The sequence below is a fragment of the Ovis canadensis genome, chromosome 10 (genome assembly GCF_042477335.2).
Source record: "Ovis canadensis isolate MfBH-ARS-UI-01 breed Bighorn chromosome 10, ARS-UI_OviCan_v2, whole genome shotgun sequence".
Lineage (NCBI taxonomy): Eukaryota > Metazoa > Chordata > Mammalia > Artiodactyla > Bovidae > Ovis > Ovis canadensis.
In genome coordinates, this window is record NC_091254.1 from 89,626,816 (window position 1) to 89,646,328 (window position 19,513).

The 19,513-nt window shown below is 49.9% G+C and overlaps 1 protein-coding gene across 2 annotated transcripts in view; it reads left to right on the forward strand.

Moving 5' to 3' along the window:
* The window catches only part of UBAC2 (UBA domain containing 2), a 170,834-nt gene extending 159,100 nt beyond the window's left edge, over positions 1 to 11,734 (forward strand). For both annotated transcript variants that reach the window (XM_069601942.1, XM_069601941.1), the window contains one exon: positions 10,525 to 11,734. In XM_069601942.1, coding sequence (XP_069458043.1) covers positions 10,525 to 10,632 — 108 coding nt within the window. In that variant the 3' untranslated portion in view covers positions 10,633 to 11,734. The remainder of the gene's footprint in view (positions 1 to 10,524) is intronic.
* The last annotated feature ends 7,779 nt before the right edge of the window (positions 11,735 to 19,513 follow it).

The window sequence follows — 19,513 nt, forward strand, 5'->3', positions numbered from 1 at the left end:
CAGAAAACTAAGATCGCGGCATCTGGTCCCATCACTTCATGGCAAATAGATGTAGAAACAGTGGAAACAGTGTCAGACTTTGTTTTCTTGGGCTCCCAAATCACTGCAGATGGTGACTGCAGCCATGAAATTAAAAGACGCTTACTCCCTGGAAATAAAGTTATGACCAACCTAGACAGCATATTAAAAAGCAGAGACATTACTTTGTCACCAGCGTCCGTCTAGTCAAGGCTATGGTTTTTCCAGTAGTCATGTACGGATGTGAGAATTGAACTATAAAGAAAGCTGAGCACCAAAGAATTGATGCTTTTGAACTGTGGTGTTGGAGAAGACTCTTGAGAGTCCCTTGGACTGCAAGGAGATCCAACCAGTCCATCCTAAGGGAGATCAGTCTTGAGTGTTCATTGAACTGATGTTGAAGCTGAAACTCCAATACTTTGGCCACCTGATGCAAAGAACTGACTCACTGGAAAAGACCCTGATGCTGGAAAAGATTGAGGGCAGGAGGAGAAGGGGACGACAGAGGATGAGATGGTTGGATGGCATCACCATGAGCTTGGGTAAACTCCAGAAGTTGGTGATGGACAGGGAGGCCTGGGGTGCTGCAGTTCATGGAGTTGCAAAGAGTTAGACATGACGGAGTGATTAAACTGAACTGAACTGAATTGAACTGAACACTGCATAAATATTATTTGTTAGTAACATTAAGATAGTTGAAATTAACAAAACCTTTTTATGCTTAATTTTTCAATTGGATGTGCTGTATTTTCTTTATTTACAGTGAAGGGCAGCGTAGCCTGGTGGGCTGCATGCAGTCCATGGGGTCACAAAGAGTCAGACACAGCTTAGCAGCTGAACAATGACAACAATTTTCTTTATTTAAATATCAGAGTCATGTGATTTTAATGCATTAAGAAACAGTAATTTTTCTAAACCAAGAAAAAGGGAAATGATTTTTTTTCTGATGTGAACAAAAACCTTAGGAATTTAGTGAGAGATATTTAAGATAGGAAATATAGTCCATCTATTATGAAAACAAAGAATAGTCTAAGAAAGAATGTGCATCCCTCATCAAGTCTAATAATAGTCTGACGTAGGACTGTAGAAATATTTGCCAGTTTTTCTACTTTTGCTGTTGAGTTTCTGGATTTTTAGTTCTTCACAGTTCATTCCTACTATCTTTCAGCCAGCACCTTTGTCAGTTCACCCATTCCAGATGTCACCCCAAACCCTACTATCTTAAAAATAAGTCTGTTCGTTATTGCATTTCTCTTGCTTTTAGATTTTTTTTTCTTCTTAACCAAGGATTTTTTATATTACCCCCAAACTCAAAATTAACAAATAATGACATTTTATCAGTATTGGTCTTTCTCTTTTTTTTTCTTTAAATGAAAAGGGGGAAATACTTCCCAAGTTTGCCTCTCTTGAGCCTTCCCCAAGCTTAGAAAGGGACTCTTGGCTTCATGCTTAATGGGACGCACAGATGAAGTCAGACGGGGCAGTTAGACTCACGGAGTCAGTGCTGGGACTTAACGAAAGTAGGATGAATGTGGCCTTGACAAATACTGACTTCCTCTCCTCCATCCGTTTATTTCCTCCCTTCTAGTCAGCCAGCAGTTATCAGCTGTCTGCTCTGCCTGCTCTAACCCTGGGCTGGGTTCTTGAAATACAGAGATGAGTGAGGCAACGATTCCTGCCCTCGCATGGTGCAGAGCCTGGTGCAGGGGCCCTGGCAGGGGGACAGCTCTGGTCAGCTGCATCCAAGTCTCCCGATGCTGCTGAAGGAGTGCCGGGGGTGGGGGGGGGCAGTGCTGTCTGTAAAGAGGCAGCCTGGTGAAAAGCACATCAGATTTGGGGAGCACAGGTGGGTGAAGTTGCAGTGGGACTTGACAGCTGGGGCAGGGGCCCCAGGTAGGGAAGAAACAGGAAGGCATCCCAAGGCCCTCAGTGGGGCATGGACCTCTGCTTCTAGGCTGTTCTTCAGTCACTCAGTCGTTTCCAACTCTTTGCAACCCATGGACTGCAGCACACCAGGCTTTCCCGTCCATCACCAACTCCCAGAGCTTGCTCAAACTCAGGTCCATTGAGTCAGTGATGCCATCCAACTGTCTCATGCTCTGTTGTCCCCTTCTCCTCCTGTTTTCAATCTTGCCCAGCATCAGAGTCTTTTCCAGTAAGTCAGTTCTTTGCAATAGGTGGCCATAGTTCTCTGCAATAGGTATTGGAGCTTCAGTTTCAGCATCAGTCCTTCCAGTGAATATTCAGGGTTGATTTTCTCTAGGATTGACTGGTTTGATCTCCTTGCTGTCCATGGGACTCTCAAGAGTCTTCTCCAGCACCACAATTTGGAAGCATCAGTTCTTCGGCGCTCAGCCTTCTTTATGATCTAACTCTCACATCCATAAACAGCTACTGGAAAAACCATAGCTTTGACTATATGGACTTTAGGCATTAGGAAACCAAGCAGGATTTTAAACAAAGAATCACATTGTTGGGTTTCCTCAGAGGATGGATTAGACGTGGAGGAAGGGGCTTATTATGATCCTAACCACGTGTGTAATTTCTTCCATCCCTGCCTGGGGAACATAGTACAGTCCCGGTGCTTATGAGAGTCTTGCCAGATGAGATACGGTGGCACTTAGCATGTTTATAATATGTGAGACTGGAATGGAGTTGTGTGGATTCCATTCACATCCTCTGAAATACCCATTGGCCCCGGCAGAGAGAGATGGCACACAGACATTCAATCTCAGCGAATAAGGAGCCAAATCTCTTCAGTGTGAGAGGATCTCAATCTCAGGGAGTCTCTTCCCTCATCTCTGGAATCCTTACCACTGCCTCCGGAAAGCCCACCTAAACTCCACAGAGCTCATTATGAAAACAGTCCCTCACGCAGTGCTCCTGCCCTGAGTGTCTGGACCTGCAGTGAGCTGAGTGTTGATGTAGAGACACCCACGCCGTCTGGTTCCCTGGCAGATGGTGAACTGCACGGGGGCTGGCACCTTCTCTTCCGTGTTCTCTCCTGACACGGAGCCTGAGGCCACAGGTGCCCCGGTGGAGGGGTTTAGAGGCCTGAACATGAAGGTGTGGTTGGAGGGCTTGTCCTTCAAAAGAACACTTGTTTTCACTTAAAAATGTGTTAGAGGGTGGTCCTCCATCAGCCCTTTCCATCTTTGATCTCTAATACTAGTGTTAGAACACATGTTTTGTTAGAGTGAATTATTGAGTAGCAATCAAATAATCAGCCAATTTTGGGGGTGCCTGAGTCTGCTGAATGCTGAAAGATGTAAGCAGAGGAGACCCCTCCTGGCCAGTAGTGAGGGTCTTCTCAGGACCAAACAACAAAGCATGCAGGGAAGTGCAAAGATGAGGGTCCGCTGAGCTGCCTGCATTGGGTAGGCACAGAGGAGAACCAGTCCACTCAGCCAGCTGTGTGGCCATAGGGGTTCAGCAGCTCCAAGGAGGAGGAGCGGGGCCCAGCTGACAGGGGGCAAGGGCAGCTCTGACCCACAAGGGTCTGGCCCTGAGCTTGCCTTGACAAGCCCAAGAGGGGGCCACCCTCCCGGCAGGGCATGCATGTGGCCTGGGACATGGCCAGCCACCATGGGCAGCCCTGGGGGGAGGGGTTGGGACCACCTTTCAGGTGGGCATGACTTTTTGCAAGAGTCAGAATTTGGGAAGTAAGAACCCCCAAAACCATTTGTTTTTGACACCCTTAGCTAAAGGGAAGTTAAACCACAGTCTTACTCAAAACAAGCAGAAGAGTGTTTCAGACTGAGAGGAATTGCTCTAGATGTCATTGGAATGAGCACGCTGCTTCAGTCGGGTCAGAAAGTAGTTCAACAGCAAGTAGAATGTTAAGGCAGGTTTTTATGCCTTTCCTTGAGTAAGAATAACCTTGAGGTGGTAGGGGCACGTGTCCCAACCACAGAGAATTTAAAAAAGAAAAAGGGGAAAGGAAAGGAACGCTGGCCCAGGTTTATCTCCTCTCTCTTTAGGTTTCTTTTCTCGCTTGCTGGGGTCTCTCCTTGGGAAGTGTGTTCCACCGTGTCCTCCTTTACAGCACACACGTGGATGCCAGTGACAGGACCCCTCCCATGGGAGCAGCTGCTGGAGTCAACATCACTGCAGGGGACCCTGCACTCACGTTTCCCTCTGAGCTGCAATTTCAGTGCCCACTTCTGCTCCCCATCCAATTCCTCTGGTCATAATGCTGGGAAGTCACATTTTCAGTCACCAGAAACAGGCCCCGGAGACATTACATTTGAGTCACCTGAGTTTTTTGTGAATAAGTGACAGGGAAAATCGTAGCGTCCTCTCTGGATATTGACCCAGCTCTACCCAGTTTCCAAAAGAAGTTAGAGGCAAGGATCATTCAGGTTTTTAGACTAGAAACTAAGGGGAACTCTACTCTGATGTTTCATGGCGAGAATTTTTAGATGGAAACTTTCCCGTGATCGATGGGCAGGCAGAAGGAAGAAAGGACTCACTGGGCTCTGAAACAGGAAAGGAACGTTGGAGGAGATGCCTTTTAGGAAGTTCCTGTCCTGGGTTTTTGGGACCGCCGTGGCCCCACCAGCCCTGCACTGACTCACATGCTCTCAACTCAGCTCTCTCCCTGTCCAACTTCACTCGGGCTGACCATCTTAGTTTTGTTAGGCCAGTGCTTATTTACAAGATTTAAACGCTAGAGAAGGCAATGACAACCCACTCCAATACTCTTGCCTGGAAAATCCCATGGACAGAGGAGCCTGGTAGGCTACAGTCCATGGGGTCACGAAGAGTTGGACACGACAGAGCGACTTCACTTTTCACTTTCATGCATTGGAGAAGGAAATGGCAACCCACCCTAGTGTTCTTGCCTGGAGAATCCCAGGGGAGGGGGAGCGTGGTGGGCTGCCGTCTATGGGGTTGCACAGAGTTGGACACAACTGAAGCGACTTAGCAGCAGCAGCAGCAGCAAACGCTAGAAACAGGTGACACACGTCACTTGCTTCGCTGTTCAGCGTGGCCGTACTTGGCTGTGGCAGGAGGTGTGTGTTGGGGGGGAGTGCTTGGCTGTGGACCTGGGGTGGAATCTTAGAATGTGAGCCTCTCTGTGGATGGCAGTGACTCAGGGTTCAGGGGGTGGCCCTTCTGCTCCGGGACCTCCCTCCAGCCACTCCAAGCTTGCCGTGGCACCTCTGAAAATGAGCCTGCCTTTGATCTCGCGAAAGACACGCCAGTTCTTTGACCAACAAAGGATATAAAACTAGCGAAGTGGAAGCAGTTAAAGTGAGTGCCGAAAACAAAACCCAAGGGCAGTTCTGTCACCTCAGAGGCCCCGAGAGAGGGATCACACCTGGCCTGGTGGCTTCTCAGTAGCACAGGATGATCACAGGAGGAGACGCTCCTGAGCGCCTGCCAGCTGCCGGCCACTGTCCCAGGCCTTTTGCACCCGTCTCTCTTACCCCAAAGCGGCGAGGAGCTGGGAGCCCGGTGCCCTCGTTCCTGGCCTGGGGTCACACGGTGACTCCGTGGAGCCCCTCTGACACCCAAGCGGGGTCCTTGCCTCCCAACCCCCGGGGCTGTGGAGCCTCTCTCACAGCTGCCTGCTCCCCTGTGGTTTTACTTTGAGGAATCATGAGCCTCTAGAGATTCCTGCCCGACTCTCTTCTAGAGAGTCTCGCTCACCCAACCACAGGCCTGTGTGGCCTCGGCCATCTCTCGCCACTGCTGAGCACGGGAGTCCCTGCGTCACAGGCTAAGTCGGCCTTCACACCCGGACGGTTGCGAAACGCTCGAGGTCTGTGCAAGTCAGGCGCCGGTTAACAAGCAGGACCGTGATGATGGTTCTCAGCGTCCACCCCAGGGCTGCGCCATCTGCTGAGACCTGGGCCCCCGAGGATGGGCAGCAGCAGGAGGCACTGGCTATGTGGCCATGGGTGCCCCAGCCGGCACTGTCCGCTGTGGGGTTATGGGGACCCCGTGGGAACCCCTCAGTGTCCTCCTTCTGGTCCTCTGATTATTTTCCTCATACCCACCCCGAGCTTGCCATTTCATTTTTCTGTAAGGAAACCCACAAGTGCCCTTTCCTCATGTTGTTCAGTTTTTAAATACTGCTAAGCTGATTTCTACTTTCTGAGCTTTCTCCTCCGGTCAGAGTACCAGGTCATTCAGCAGTGCAAATTCTCTCATCCCCCAAGAAATCCAAAAGACCCCAGAGCCAGCTTTAGGCAAGGAGCTGTGATGGCCAGCCAGCCGTGGCCTGCACAGAGCCGTGGAGACCTGTGAAAAACCCAGCTTGGCTGTCAAAACCGGTGACAGCACATGTGGTCGATGGTGTCTGGGAGAGAACGACCTCGGAGGCAGCCTGGCATGCACAGAATAGGTCTCTCCTCACCAGGACTTTGCCACCTTGGACACAGCCTGGCCCACCCCAGACCCTAGCCGCTTTCCCTCTGGCCCCAGTGCCGTGCGTGCTCTGCTCTGTGTAGGGGGCGGCCTGTGCTCATCATCTCCTTGATTCCAAACCAGATTCAGAGTCGCTGGACAGGAACCTCCAGCAGATGGAAGCTGCAGTCAGCGCCTCTGCCCAGTGCCAGCGCCAGATGAGGCTCTTGCATCACCAGCTCCAGGTTATGAATCGTGATTTGCCGAACAGATGAATTTGTTCCTGTCGCTGGGTGTGAAGAAGCAGCCAGGCCTTAAGTCCTAGAGGTGACAGCGAACGTGGCGTTTGCCACGCGTTTGTTCCCCGTCGTTGAAAACAGCCAAATCGTCGGCCCCGTGGTGTGTGTCCACGGGTAAAGGACACGGCAGAGAGGGAGCTGCCCACCTCCTCACTGGGCCACGTTCACTCCACTAAAGATCGTGGTCCTTAACCGGAAGTCACGGGAATAAGCATCGTGAAAGGTTATGTCGATCCAGGAGTGGAAATAGCCCGGTAGGGCTACCTGCACCAGTGAGGTGGCTGTGCCCTGTTGACCACACATCCAGCACACTTCCTGTGGCCTTTCTCACCGAGTGACATTAAGTGTGAAAGGCCCCCCAAGGAAAAGGGAAAAGTGTGGATCCTGAGAACGGACATGTCACATCTGGCAGGAGCCTGAGACAGATAATGGAGCAGACACTCGTGGAGGAAAAGGGCCTTGTGGTCTGAAGGCCCCACACCGCTCTCCTGTTGACACAGGATGCCACCAAGACATGTGCGCCTCTCATCCCCTCAAGAGGGATGTTGATGACATCGCAACGGATAATAACACCGAGTCTGAAACTGGTGAAAATGCAAAAAGATTGTTGACTAAGCCACCTAGGTAGAAAGGGGCAGGCTCTGGTGAGCTCTAGGCTCACCTCTGATCTTGTTTGCTTGGCGTTTACCTTGAGTGACTTGTTCCTTTGCTAATCAGATGGGGATGATATCCGTTTGAGGGAGCTGACTAATACTGTCAAGGACAGAATTTAAGCCAAGGGCAGTTTCGGTTACTAGACAGTGATCAGAAGTTTGACAGCACCCAGTCCTAAACCTGGACGAGCGGTTTAAACTCACCCAGAGCCCAGAGGCCTAGCTTGAGCACATTTCGCTGAGTTTATCGCAGGCCCAGCATCACTCACCGCCCCAGAATGCTGTCATTAACACACTCAGGGCATGTGTGCATGCACACACACACACGTGCACGCCCACTGTGCCAAGGCTGGGAATCACAGGAAGGCGCACTCTGCCCTGGGCACACCATGCCAGCAGCAGCATATCCTGCAGCAGTAGAAACGGGCAAGCGCTGGGGGCAGGGGCAGGCCGGGCAGTGCTGGGCCCCGAGACGCAGTAGAAACGGGCGAGCGCTGGGGGCAGGGGCAGGCCGGACAGTGCTGGGCCCCGAGACGCAGTAGAAACGGGCGAGCGCTGGGGGCAGGGGCAGGCCAGACAGTGCTGGGCCCCGAGACGCAGTAGAAACGGGCGAGCGCTGGGGGCAGGGGCAGGCTGGACAGTGCTGGGCCCTGAGACGCGGGCATGGGCAAAGGCCGCCGGGCCCTGACCATGATAAGGAGGAGCCAGCCGTGAGGAGCACAGGACAGAGGTTGGCAGGACCATGAGGCGCCCACTCTGGGTTTGTCCTCGGCTGAGGGACTCGGGAAAGGCCATGGGACCCTGAGGCCACTGGGACAAAGATGAGTTAACCAGGTGGGAGACATGGAGCCACACGGCCAGGAGAGACCAGGAGCGAGAGAGGAGGACACTGGAGGCCGCAGAGAAGGAAATGGGGCATTTCCTGTGTCTTCAAAAGCAGATCAAGGCCTTGGAAGCCCCATGGGTGACAAGTAGTGAGACACAGATCGGCCCCCTTGAGGAGTAGCCTTCTGTCCCAGCCAGCAAGTGGCGGAGTGTTCCTGAAACTCCAGAAACGGCTGTTCCTGCCCGAGGGGAAATGGAAGCAGAGCCCCCGCCTCTGCCCACACCAGCCATCAGTGCCTCAGCCCAAAGGTTGAACTGGAAATGGGCCACTGGGCTCCTCCCCAAGGTCGACCCTTCGGGGGCGTGTGTGGAGGGTGGGGAACCAGAATGAGGTTCCTTGGAGGGAAGCCCTTCACCATGTGCTTCTTTTTTAATCTTGGTCTTAACCCACTGATGAGGGGTCCCAGCCTCAGTTTGAAAAACACTGGCCAGAGCCCCAGCTTCTGAAAAGTGTGCCTTGTTTCCTCCCAGCTGGGTTAACCTCTTCCCAAGCCTCTTGATGAGGGTGAAAGAGGAAAGTGAGAAAGCTGGCTTAAAACAGCATTCAAAAACATGGTAGCCAGCCCCATCACTTCATGGCAAATAGAAGGGGAAAAAGTGGAAGCAGTGACATTTTCTTTTCTTGGGTCCAAAATCACTGTTGACAGTGACTGCAGCCATGAGAGATGCTTGCTCCTTGGAAGGAAAGCTATGATAAACCTAGACAGTGTATTAAAAAGCAGAGACATCACTTTGCCGACAAAGGTCCACTTAGTCAAAACTATGGTTTTTCCAGTAGTCATGTTCGGATGTGAGAGTTGGGCCATAAAGAAGGCTGAGTGTTGAAGAATTGATGCTTTTGAATTATGGTGCTGGAGAAGACTTTTGAGAGTCCCTTGGACAGCAAGGAGATCCAACCAGACAATCCTAAAGGAAATCAACCCTGAATATTCATTGGAAGGATTGATGCTGAAGCTCCAATACTTTGGCCACCTGATGTGAAGAGCTGACTTCATTGGAAAAGACCCTAATGCCGGGAAAAATTGAAGGCTAAAGAAGGGGGTGGCAGAGGATGAGATGGTTGGAGGCATCACTGACTCGATGGACATGAGTTTGAGCAAACTCTAGTAGGAGAGAGTGGAGGACAGAGGAACCCCATGTGCTGCATGCAGCCCCTGGGGTCACAACTTAGTGACTGAACAGCAACAAAAGGTTCCTTTAGGGCCCAGGGACCTGGGATCTGAATGGTTCTGGCCCATTCGGCTGCGCCCCGCCCTCCCCACTCGCCCCGCCCTCCCTACTCGCCCCGCCCACACCTTCCTCCGCAGGGGAAGGAGGGGCGGCAGGGCTCTGACCCCTGTGTGCCCCCCGGGCATCGCGTTCTGTGGAAAGGAGGTTAGAAGTGGTGACTAAGTCCCCAGGCCCTCGTCAACTTACACCTTGTTGAAAATCTTAACATTTGGAAGAGTATCACTTTTCAATATATGTTATTGCAAATGTAGTTTATTTCCAAATAAGTTAAAGAAAAGACCCCTGCAGCTAGTCCAGGGTCCTAAATGTTTCTGTAATACATTTTCAAGTAGGAAAACAGGTCACAAGGAATAAACCAATAACCCTGCCGTTTCAGCCTTGGAGACCGCCTGTGTGTAAAAGTACAGGAAGCCTCTGCATTCACAGCTTCAGGATTTCCGCCGTGGCTCTAGCTGCCTCCCCCGCGAGGTTGTGCCTGGACTTCATCCCTTCTGCCGGTGGGGACTCCGGGGGCGCCGCACCTGCTGGGAGAGGCTGTGGGGTGGGCACCCCAAGGCCATGCTCTGCCTGAGCCACGCCGGGAGCGCCAAGGCGTGTGTACCGTCAGAGTCCACCAGCATCAGGAATAAATCCCCAGTTAAGCAGCTGTTCACCTGCCCGGGGAAATGCGGCTGGGGTGTTATTCTTCAGGAATCCGATTGACCCTGAAGGCCTGTGCGTGGGGCTGCTGGTACGACCTGCCCCCTCCACCCCCACCCCAGGCCTGGGGCCCACAGCGCAGCCATTCTCTGCTCGTCCTGGCAGGTCACTGACCCTCAGGAGCCCCCTTTCTTGTTCTGAAAGTGAGGATTAAGTGAGAAAATGCACGTCTGTGGACCGAATATAGTGAGCACCTGAAAACGGGTCCGTTGTCGTTTCATAAACATCAGCTTTCGCACTAAATGAAAGGGTGGTTTATTTTCTCTTTAACCTGAAAAGCTCACGAGGAACATTAAAAGTCGCTCGAGGAACATCATGGGGCTGGGGGATTGGTGGCAGTGCTGTCAGCCTCCTCATCAGGCTTCCGGTTTTGTTTCTGTTTTCAGGTTGCCCGGCTCATGGAGATGGGGTTTTCCAGGGGCGACGCGTTGGAAGCCCTGAGAGCTTCCAATAACGACCTTAACGTGGCCACCCACTTCCTGCTGCAACACTGAGGGTCCCGGCCGACAACACAGGGATTGGCAGGCTGCTGGCCTCGGCGGGCGCAGCCCAAGATGGCACGCTGGCTGGCACCAAGTCCCCACTGTCCTCCTGGGCACAGGGGGTCCCTGCCACTCCCTCCCTTAATTCCAAGATCAGTTACCATTAAGTATCCAAAGTAAGTTTGCCATTAAAATAGCATGCCTTTTCTATCTTTATTTTTTTATGGAGTATTTCCCTTGCTCTGGAGAATCATCACTTATTCCTGACGTGTTTAAAATGCACTCAAATTGCAGATTTCAGGAAGCAGGGGAATAGCGCTACAGATGGGAAATTACAGCTGCTTTAATATTCTTTCTACCGTAACGTATCTTTCTACATGATATCAGATCATTTGTGCCCGAAAGGGGGCTGTTATTCAGACAGCACTTGTCAGATTTTATTTATGGACGTTTTTTCATTGCCCCCCACCCCGACCCCCGCCCCAGTCAAATTTGCTTTCAAACTCCAGTGCTGTTCAGGGTCTTCATTCCCCCAGAGCCAGCAGTTCATAGCTGCAGAGATGGCCAGGCCCGCCGACAAGGGAGGGAGAGGAAACTTAAACCCACCTCCACCTGTTCTACCCAGCTCCAGTCCAGGGGATTTGTCCCAGCTACTCCCCACTTCCATTAAAAAAAAAAAAAAAAGAATTATCAGATACCAGCTTGCAGTTCTGGAATACTCCATGAAACTTCACTGGGGTGAATTTTGCTTAGAATATCCCCAGTTAGCCACTTGGGCTGGGAGTAAAAATGGGACAAAGAGAAAATAACAAGAAGAGAGGGCTTCCTCTAGGAGTACAGGCCGCCCTAGCTGCAGGGCCAACCCCTCTAGAAGCAGATTCCCACTGGCCCAGGGGTGACCCGATGTCAGCGTGGGGCAGAGTAGACGGACCCCACCACGGGTAGGAGGGGGAGGCCAGAACAGACGAGCCTGGAAAGACCTAAAGCAGGCGACTGTTAAAGATTTAAAGAAACTTGCAACTATTGTGTTCTGCAAAGCCAGCAGAAGTATTTCAAACTGATGCAAATTTAGACATGCGTGGTACTTAACAATAAAGTTTTTAATGTGTTTTGCTTTTTGGTGTTTTGTTTTGTTTTGTTTTTTAAGAGTTAACCTAAATAAAACTTTGTTCTAGGCTGTGCTATTCTTTACCAGCAAAAAAAAAAAAAAATTTTTTTAACCAGACTGCTCATCTTTCTGGAGAAGATTGGGGTCCTTTATTTGAAGTGAGAGGAGCTCTTTGGTGCCTGTAAATTAGGACTGGCCCCTGTGAGACCCCATCCTGAGGCTTGCCAGGGCCATCAGGCTGCTCAGAATGTGGGCTGAGATGACTCAGAGCCTAGCTGGTCCCAAGGAGAGGCCACAACTCGATCTGAGTGTCCACGTCTCAGATTGTAGGGACAGTCAAAAGTGCAGGGATGTCCTCGACCACAGTCACTGACAGAGCTCAACCAGAGGGCCTGAGAGGGCGGATTCGTGTGTCACCTCCACAGCAAATCTAAACCCCCAACTCTGGGCTTCCAGTGCAAACAGGTCACAGGAAAGGAGCAATCGTGTCCAAAAACACACCATCTCCTGAGTTTCTCCTCCCTTCCAGGCAGTGCCTAGTGAAGTAAAACCAAACCAGAGGCAAAATTCGCATCAAGACTTTCCACCACCTCTCTCCCAGAGGATGGGGAGCTGAGAGCCCGCTGTCGGGATCCAGGGTGAGGCCTGAATTTTAAAAAGGGTTCACCACCCCCAAGCTCTTGTTTGCTTTCTTGTCAGGATTCCTTTCTAATGAGAGAAGGAATGAGAGAGCCTTGGGCAGCTGAAAGGAGCCCCGGCCACCCTCTGCTTCAGTCCTTCACCAGAAACAAGTCCATGAGGGCGGCGTGACCGTTCAGGTTTGTCCTGGCTTTGTTGCAGGGAGAAGTCGATTCTGACTCCATGTTGGAGCTGTTTCTTCAACTTCCTTTCCATTGCTTTTTGTTACTATAATCCTATATATAATGGCCTGCCTCAGAGAATCCTGCCCCTCTGCCTGACTGTTAAAGTGCCTTTATTCAGGACCCTGTCTACCTGGGAGGAAGGAAGAAATTAATACATGCCCCTGCCTGAGGCTTACCATTCTAGGAGATATCTTGGAGATTAAATGGCCTTTTTATTTTGTTTCCTCACCTCCCTTCCCTTCCCCCTGCCACCCGGATCTCTGATTCATAAAAGAACCTGGCATCCAGACCCCGACAGGATGGTTATCTTGATACATGAGTCTGTCATCTTCTCCGTCAGCAGGCTCGCTGAATAAAGCCTTATTCCTTGCCTCAGCACTTTGTCTCTGGGATCCACTGGCCGGGGACTCAGTAACAGCTTCGTTCAGCCTCTTCCAGTTCCCTGCAGCTGCCAAGGTCTCACCTTCCCACTGGTGACCCTTTATATTGCATCCTTTTCCTGCAACTTCCAGGCCGTTGTCCCCCTTCATCCGTCACCAACCCTCTCGGATATTCCCGTCCCCACACACACCCTTCCACGTCTGACTTGACTCCCAGATGAGTTTCTGTGTGTGACTGCGTTTCCCACCCCTGATGTTTTGCTTCTAGCAATTTGTTGCTGACAGCACCTGATGCCAGAGTGTGAGTTCCTGAAGACACCCACGCCTCTTGTCAAGACACCTCAAAGTCTCAGGCTGATGGTACCCCTCAAGGACCCCTCTTGCAGTCACACATGGGGATGCATGGCAGAGGGGTGCATCAGGGAGCCATTTGGCTTGGTTTCTTTTGTTGTTTACTTGCTAAGTCTTGTCCAACTCTTTGTGACCCCATGTACCATAGCTCTCCAGACTCCTCTGTCCAGGCAAGAATAATGGAGTGGATTGCCAGGGTCTAGAAAATATCACGTTGGCTCTGAATTTTGTGCAAAAGGCAACAGATTGGGCCTAAATTTCAAGTGAGCAGATTCCAGACTGTAAGAGAAGGAAGAAAGTTGTCTATAGTGAACCACCCCCTCCCCTTCCCAAATAAAGGAAAACCTGCCTTCGAAGTCCTGACTCCTAAGCCTAGACTGAGTTTGGGATTCAAAATGGTTTTTTTTTTTCTTGGAATCGTGTCACCTTGCCCCACAGTGTCTCCTGCTCTGGCTGCTCCAGACCTGGTGTCCAGCTGGGAAATTCCAGCCCCCACGCAACCTGCAGCAACAGTGGAAGCAGAGAAGGAAAATCTCACGTGTTCCACCTCCAGCCTTTCCCCTGGGGACCGTCCTGACTGCCTGCCTCCTGCCCCAGTCTCCCCAGTTCCAACCACATCACAGGGCCCACGGCTCCTCCCTGTGTGCTGACTGCCTTGCTCTCTGTATGAAGAAGGGGCAGGGAAACCCTCTCTTTCTGTGTGGGACTGGGATTCCTCCTGTGGGGCCAGAATTCTCTTCCCAAACCACTGACTGTGTCCAAGGCCACCCAGCTCCCCCATCCCGGGCTCCTGAGAAACCACAGCTGCTCTCCTAACAGGCCCAACATTTGAGGTCAGGATGTTGACCCCCAGACTTCCAGGAGCATTGCTGGCAATACAGTGTCTCCCCTGAGATTAAATTGTTATTAAGGACAAGTCTCCATTTTTCCGGGTGGCCAGGTAGACCCTAAACAGCAGACTGGACTTGACATTTCTGGGCGTCCTTAACCAGGAGCCCTGGGTTCCTGTGGGGCTGGTGCCCAGAGCCTTTGTAAACCCGGCCTCTGAAGTGAGCCCTTGAGTTTGATGAAGATGGTGGCTGTCAGGTAACCTCTGCAATGTTCTCCCTCTCTTCCAGGCTGAAGGTGAAGAGGATTGTCAGAAGGACATGGGGAACCCAGGGGCGGGGGATGGCAGCCTGTGTCATGGTGGGAAAGGGGTCCCAGCTCCCTGCTCATTGGTCACTTCTGGTCCCCCTGCCCCTGCAGAGACGTGCTGGGCCCCCCGAGAGGGCAGCGGGGGAGCCCAGCCCAGGTGGCTGACTTTTCTGCCCTACAAGATTACCATTTCCTTTCTTCACAGGGACTCACAGCCAGTTTGCTATCCTGAGAGTTGTGTGAGTGGAGTTTTTAGTGTAACTCTAGGTACCGAGTTTCCTCAGAAGTACTGCACTGTGTCTAAACATTGCTCAGCCTAGTACTTCTATGCAGGTTTCGTAAAACCCTTATTTCAGTAGCCTGTACTTGACCCCAGCCTTTCCTGTGCATCAAGCCACCAGGGTCAGAGGTCTCTTCAAACCCCTCAGCAGGCTGGGTTCTGTCCAGTTCAAACCTGCACAGAGATAAATATAACCTCAACACCTGCTGGTGACTTAAGGACCGGTTTAAAGGGGGAAGCATGCTTGACCTCCAGCCCTGCTTCCCTCCCTGGAGGACGGAGGGGCGGGACAGAAAGCTCTTCTATCAGCTGATTGGTTCTCCCAGCGATCAGCCCCCATCCTTAGGTGCTTCCAAAAAATCACCTTGTTCACATAATAAAATACACCTACATGATTCTCTGCACTTAGAGAATTACAAGGTTTAGGAGCTGGGAGCCAGGAACTGTAGACGAAGACCAAATATATATGAGAAAGAATTCTGGTCATCTGAGTGACCAAATATATCTTATGAAAGCTTTTGAACCATGGTGCTGGAGAAGACTCTTGAGAACCCCTTGGACTGCAAGGAGATAAAACCAGTCAATCCTAAAGGAAATCAGTCCTGAATATTCATTGGAAGGTCTGATGCTGAAGCTCCAAAGTTTGGCCACCTGATACAAAGAGCCCACTCACTGGAAAAGACCCTGATGCTGGGAAAGATTGAAGGCAGGAGGAGAAGGGGATGACAGGATGAGATGGTTGGATGGAATCACTGACTCAATGGATATGGGTTTAAACAAACTCCAGGGGATAGTGAAAGACAAGGAAACCTGGTGTGCTGCAGTCCATGGGGTTGCAAAGAGTCAGACACAACTTAGCGATTGAACAACAACAAATGAATCACAATATTGCATCACAATTTTTAGTACAAATGCCACCTGCCAGAAGCCTTCTTGTCCTAGACTGAGAAACGGTGGTTAGTCAATTAACATTAAAAAGTTGGGTAAATTATAACTCATTTTTGTTTGAAGTATGATTCCCAACCTCTCTTACAAAAATAAAAAGTATATTTCTGCTAAAGAATCAAGCAGACATTTAGCATTTTGACAGGCATATGAGAGATCTGATATGCAGGTCAAGAATCAAATCTCCTGAGAAATCTGTATGAAGATCAAGAAGCAACAGTTAGAACAGGACATGGAACAACAGACTGGTTCCAAATCAGGAAAGGAGTATGTCAAGGCTGTATATTGTCACCCTGCTTATTTAACTTATATGCAGAGTACATCATGAGAAACGCTGGGCTGGATGAAACACAAGCTGGAATCAAGACTGCCAGGAGAAATATCAATAACCTCAGATATACAGGTGACACCACCCTTATGGCAGAAAGTGAAGATGAACTAAAAAGCCTCTTGATGAAAGTGAAAGAGGAGAGTGAAAAAGCTGGCTTAAAACTCAACATTCAGAAAACCAAGATCATGGCATCCAGTCCCATCACTTTTTGGCAAATAGATGGGGAAACAATGGAAACAGTGAGAGACTTTTTTTTCTTGGGCTCCAAAATCACTGCAGATGGTGACTGCAGCCATGAAATTAAAAGATGCTTACTCCTTGGAAGAAAATCTATGACCAACTTAGACAGCATATTGAAAAGCATAGACATTACTTTGCTGACAAAGGTCCATCTAGTCAAAGCTATGGTTTTTCCAGTAGTCATGTATGGATGTGAGAGTTGGACTATTGAAAGCTGAGCACCGAAGAATTCATACTTTTGAACTGTGGTATTGGAGAAGACTCTTGAGAGTCCCTTGGATTGCAAGGAGATCCAACCAGTCCATACTAAGGGAAATTAGTCCTGAATATTCATTGGAAGGACTGATGCTGAAGCTGAAACTCCAACATGTTGGCCACCTCATGTGAAGAACTGACTCATTGGAAAAGACCCTGCTGCTGGGAGAGATTGAAGGCAGGAAGAGAAGGGGACGACAGAGGATGAGATGGTTGAATGGCATCACCAAGAGTTTGAGCAAGCTCCAGGAGTTGGTGATGGACAGGGAGGCCTGGCATGCTGCAGTCCATGGGGTTGCAAAGAGTTGGACACGACTGAGTGACTGAAATGAACTGAACTGAACTGAAGCCTTTGAGCTGTGTAACTTAATATTTGGATACTTGAGAATTTGTTTCTTTATGTAATTTATAAAATGGTGATGTGTATTGACATTAGCTCAACCATATATGTATACTGTCCAGGAACATTTGGTTATAGTTCTGTGGAAGAACTAATTTTGTCAATGTTCACCAGCTTGTAAAAATCTAGTGCGAGAGCTTAAATATTAAATAAATGTGTGCATGCTCAGTCATGTCTGACTCTTTGTGACCCTGTGGACTGTAGCCCACCAGGCTCCTCTGTCCATGGAATTTTCCAAGCAAGAATCTGGAGTGGGTTACCATTTCCTTCTCCATTAAATGAATAATAAAATGGAAAAAAAAAAAGTTGGATAAACTGCAGAACACACACACAGATGGGGCCTGATTTAACAATGGTTTGGCTTATAATTTGTTGACTTTATGATGGTGTGAAAGAGATACCCATTCAGTGGAAACTGTACTTAGGATTTCGGAGCTTGATCTTTTCCTGGCTGCTGAAGTTCTCTTCAGTCCGGCCCTCCTTGGTAACGCTGGGAGTAGCAGGTGCAGGCCCCCATTGGCCATGAGGTCACAGGTCAACAACCATTCTGCACCCAGACGGCCATTCTGTTTTGTGCTGCCAGCTCAGAATTCAATAAATTACATGAGATGCTCAACGCTTCTTTAAAAAATAGGCTTTGTGTTAGATGATCCTGCCCAGATGTAAGCTAGTGTAAGTGTTCTGAGCACATTTAAGGTAGGCTGGGCTAAACTGTGATGTTTGGTAGGTTATGTGTATTAATGCATTTCAGCTTATACTTTGAACTTACAGTGACTCATCAGGCTTACTGGGTGGTGCTAGTGGTAAAGAATCCGCCTGCCATCGCAGGAGATGTAAGAGGTTCAATCCCTGGGTCATTGGGAAGATCTCCTGGAGGAGGGAGGGCATGGCAACCCACTCCAGGATTCTTGCCTGGAGGATTTCATGGACAGAGGAGCCTGGTGGGCTATAGTCCATTGGGTCAGAGTCAGACACGACTGAAGCACCTTAGCACACATACATATGCGTATAATATATCTATATCTATATATATATATATATATATATATACACATATATATACACACACAAACAGGAGCCCATATATTAAATATTTTAAGTTAAAACATGTCAGTGGTGTTAATGTCACTAAGGCCTTTTTAAAAATTGTAGTTGTACTGATTAGAAATGTGTGTCTTTCACAATCCACACCCACATTGCATCGCTTATGAGTTCCAGTTTGGATTATTTTTTTTAATTGAAGTTAGCCCCAGAACTCAGCAAAGCAATCGGATCGTGTGTCATCTTGGTTTTCTCCAATTTTCCGAATGACCTGTAAATGTTACACTCTCGCCTGTCGTGACAGCGTTCTTTGTTTTGTAAGCAATTCACCTTCACCAAACTTCCCAAAGCATTTAACTTAGTTCTTAAAACAACAGCTCGTTCTTTTTACCTTTATAGTTTATTGGTTTATGTAATAATGATATAATTTTGATAACAACTGATATGAGAAGCTTTGGGAAAAAACACAGCTATGTCTTGGGGAGCCCAGAGCCCCACTTGTGGGCACAGAAGACCAGGAGTTGGGTAGAAGCCACTGGCCACAAGCAGGCAGCGTGCGGCCCATGACCCTCAGACCCACAGAAGCTCCTGAGATGGCTGAGTGAGGCCCGCTAAGAGAATGTCTATTGTGGCATCAATAGTGAGTAAGTAGGACTCGCCTGGTGGTCCAGTGGCTAAGAATCCTTGCAATGCAGGGGACTCAGGTTCAATCCCTGGTTGGGGAACTAAGATCCCACCGGCCACGGAACAACTAAGCTCTCACGATACAACCAGACAGCCCATGCGCTGCAGCTAAAGATCCCGCATGACCAAGACCCAACACACCCAAATAAATAAGTAGAGGGAAACAAAGGGGGAGAAAAAAATCTAAAATACTAAAACAAAGAAAGAACAGCAAGAAGTCCATAAAGATTGGGACCATTGCCAAAGAGGTCTCTCAAAGGGCGGCAGCAAGAAAGTTTAGGGGGCCTCTGCCCCCGATTTCTTATCCAGCTGCCTCGGTGGCCCCCGTCCTCACCGAGCTGGAGTGAACGAGTGACAGCGTGTCACCAGTTCCAGTGTCCCCGTCATGAGGGATTCCCACGGCCTGAGGTGTGACCCGACCTTCAGGGTTGGGGTCTCCACAGGGAACCCGGCCCGTCTGAGCCTGGCCGCCCATAAGCCCACACACGCCAGAGGGACTTCACCTCCGTGTTGGCCCCGTGCACCGTGGCGTGGCGAGGAGAGAGAAAACTGCAGTGAAAGCTGGACCGTGGTTAGCTTGCGGTGGGTGGTAGTGCCAAAAAAGCAGGGATTCTGAGTGCAAATATGCTTTCTGGGGAAAGCTGACAGCCAGAGGAACATTTGGGCATCTATCAACTCCATTTCTGGAACTCTCCATTCTTCCTCCTTAAAGCTGTCAAGTGATTAAAATTCTTAGAAGTCATCAGGAGACCCTCCATTCCAGACACCTCCACGGGTAGTTCATGCACCAGAATGGGACCCAGGGACCTCATTCTAGAGCCCCCACCCACAGGGCCCACCCCCACCCACTGGCCCTACACCTTCCTCTGGACTAAGCT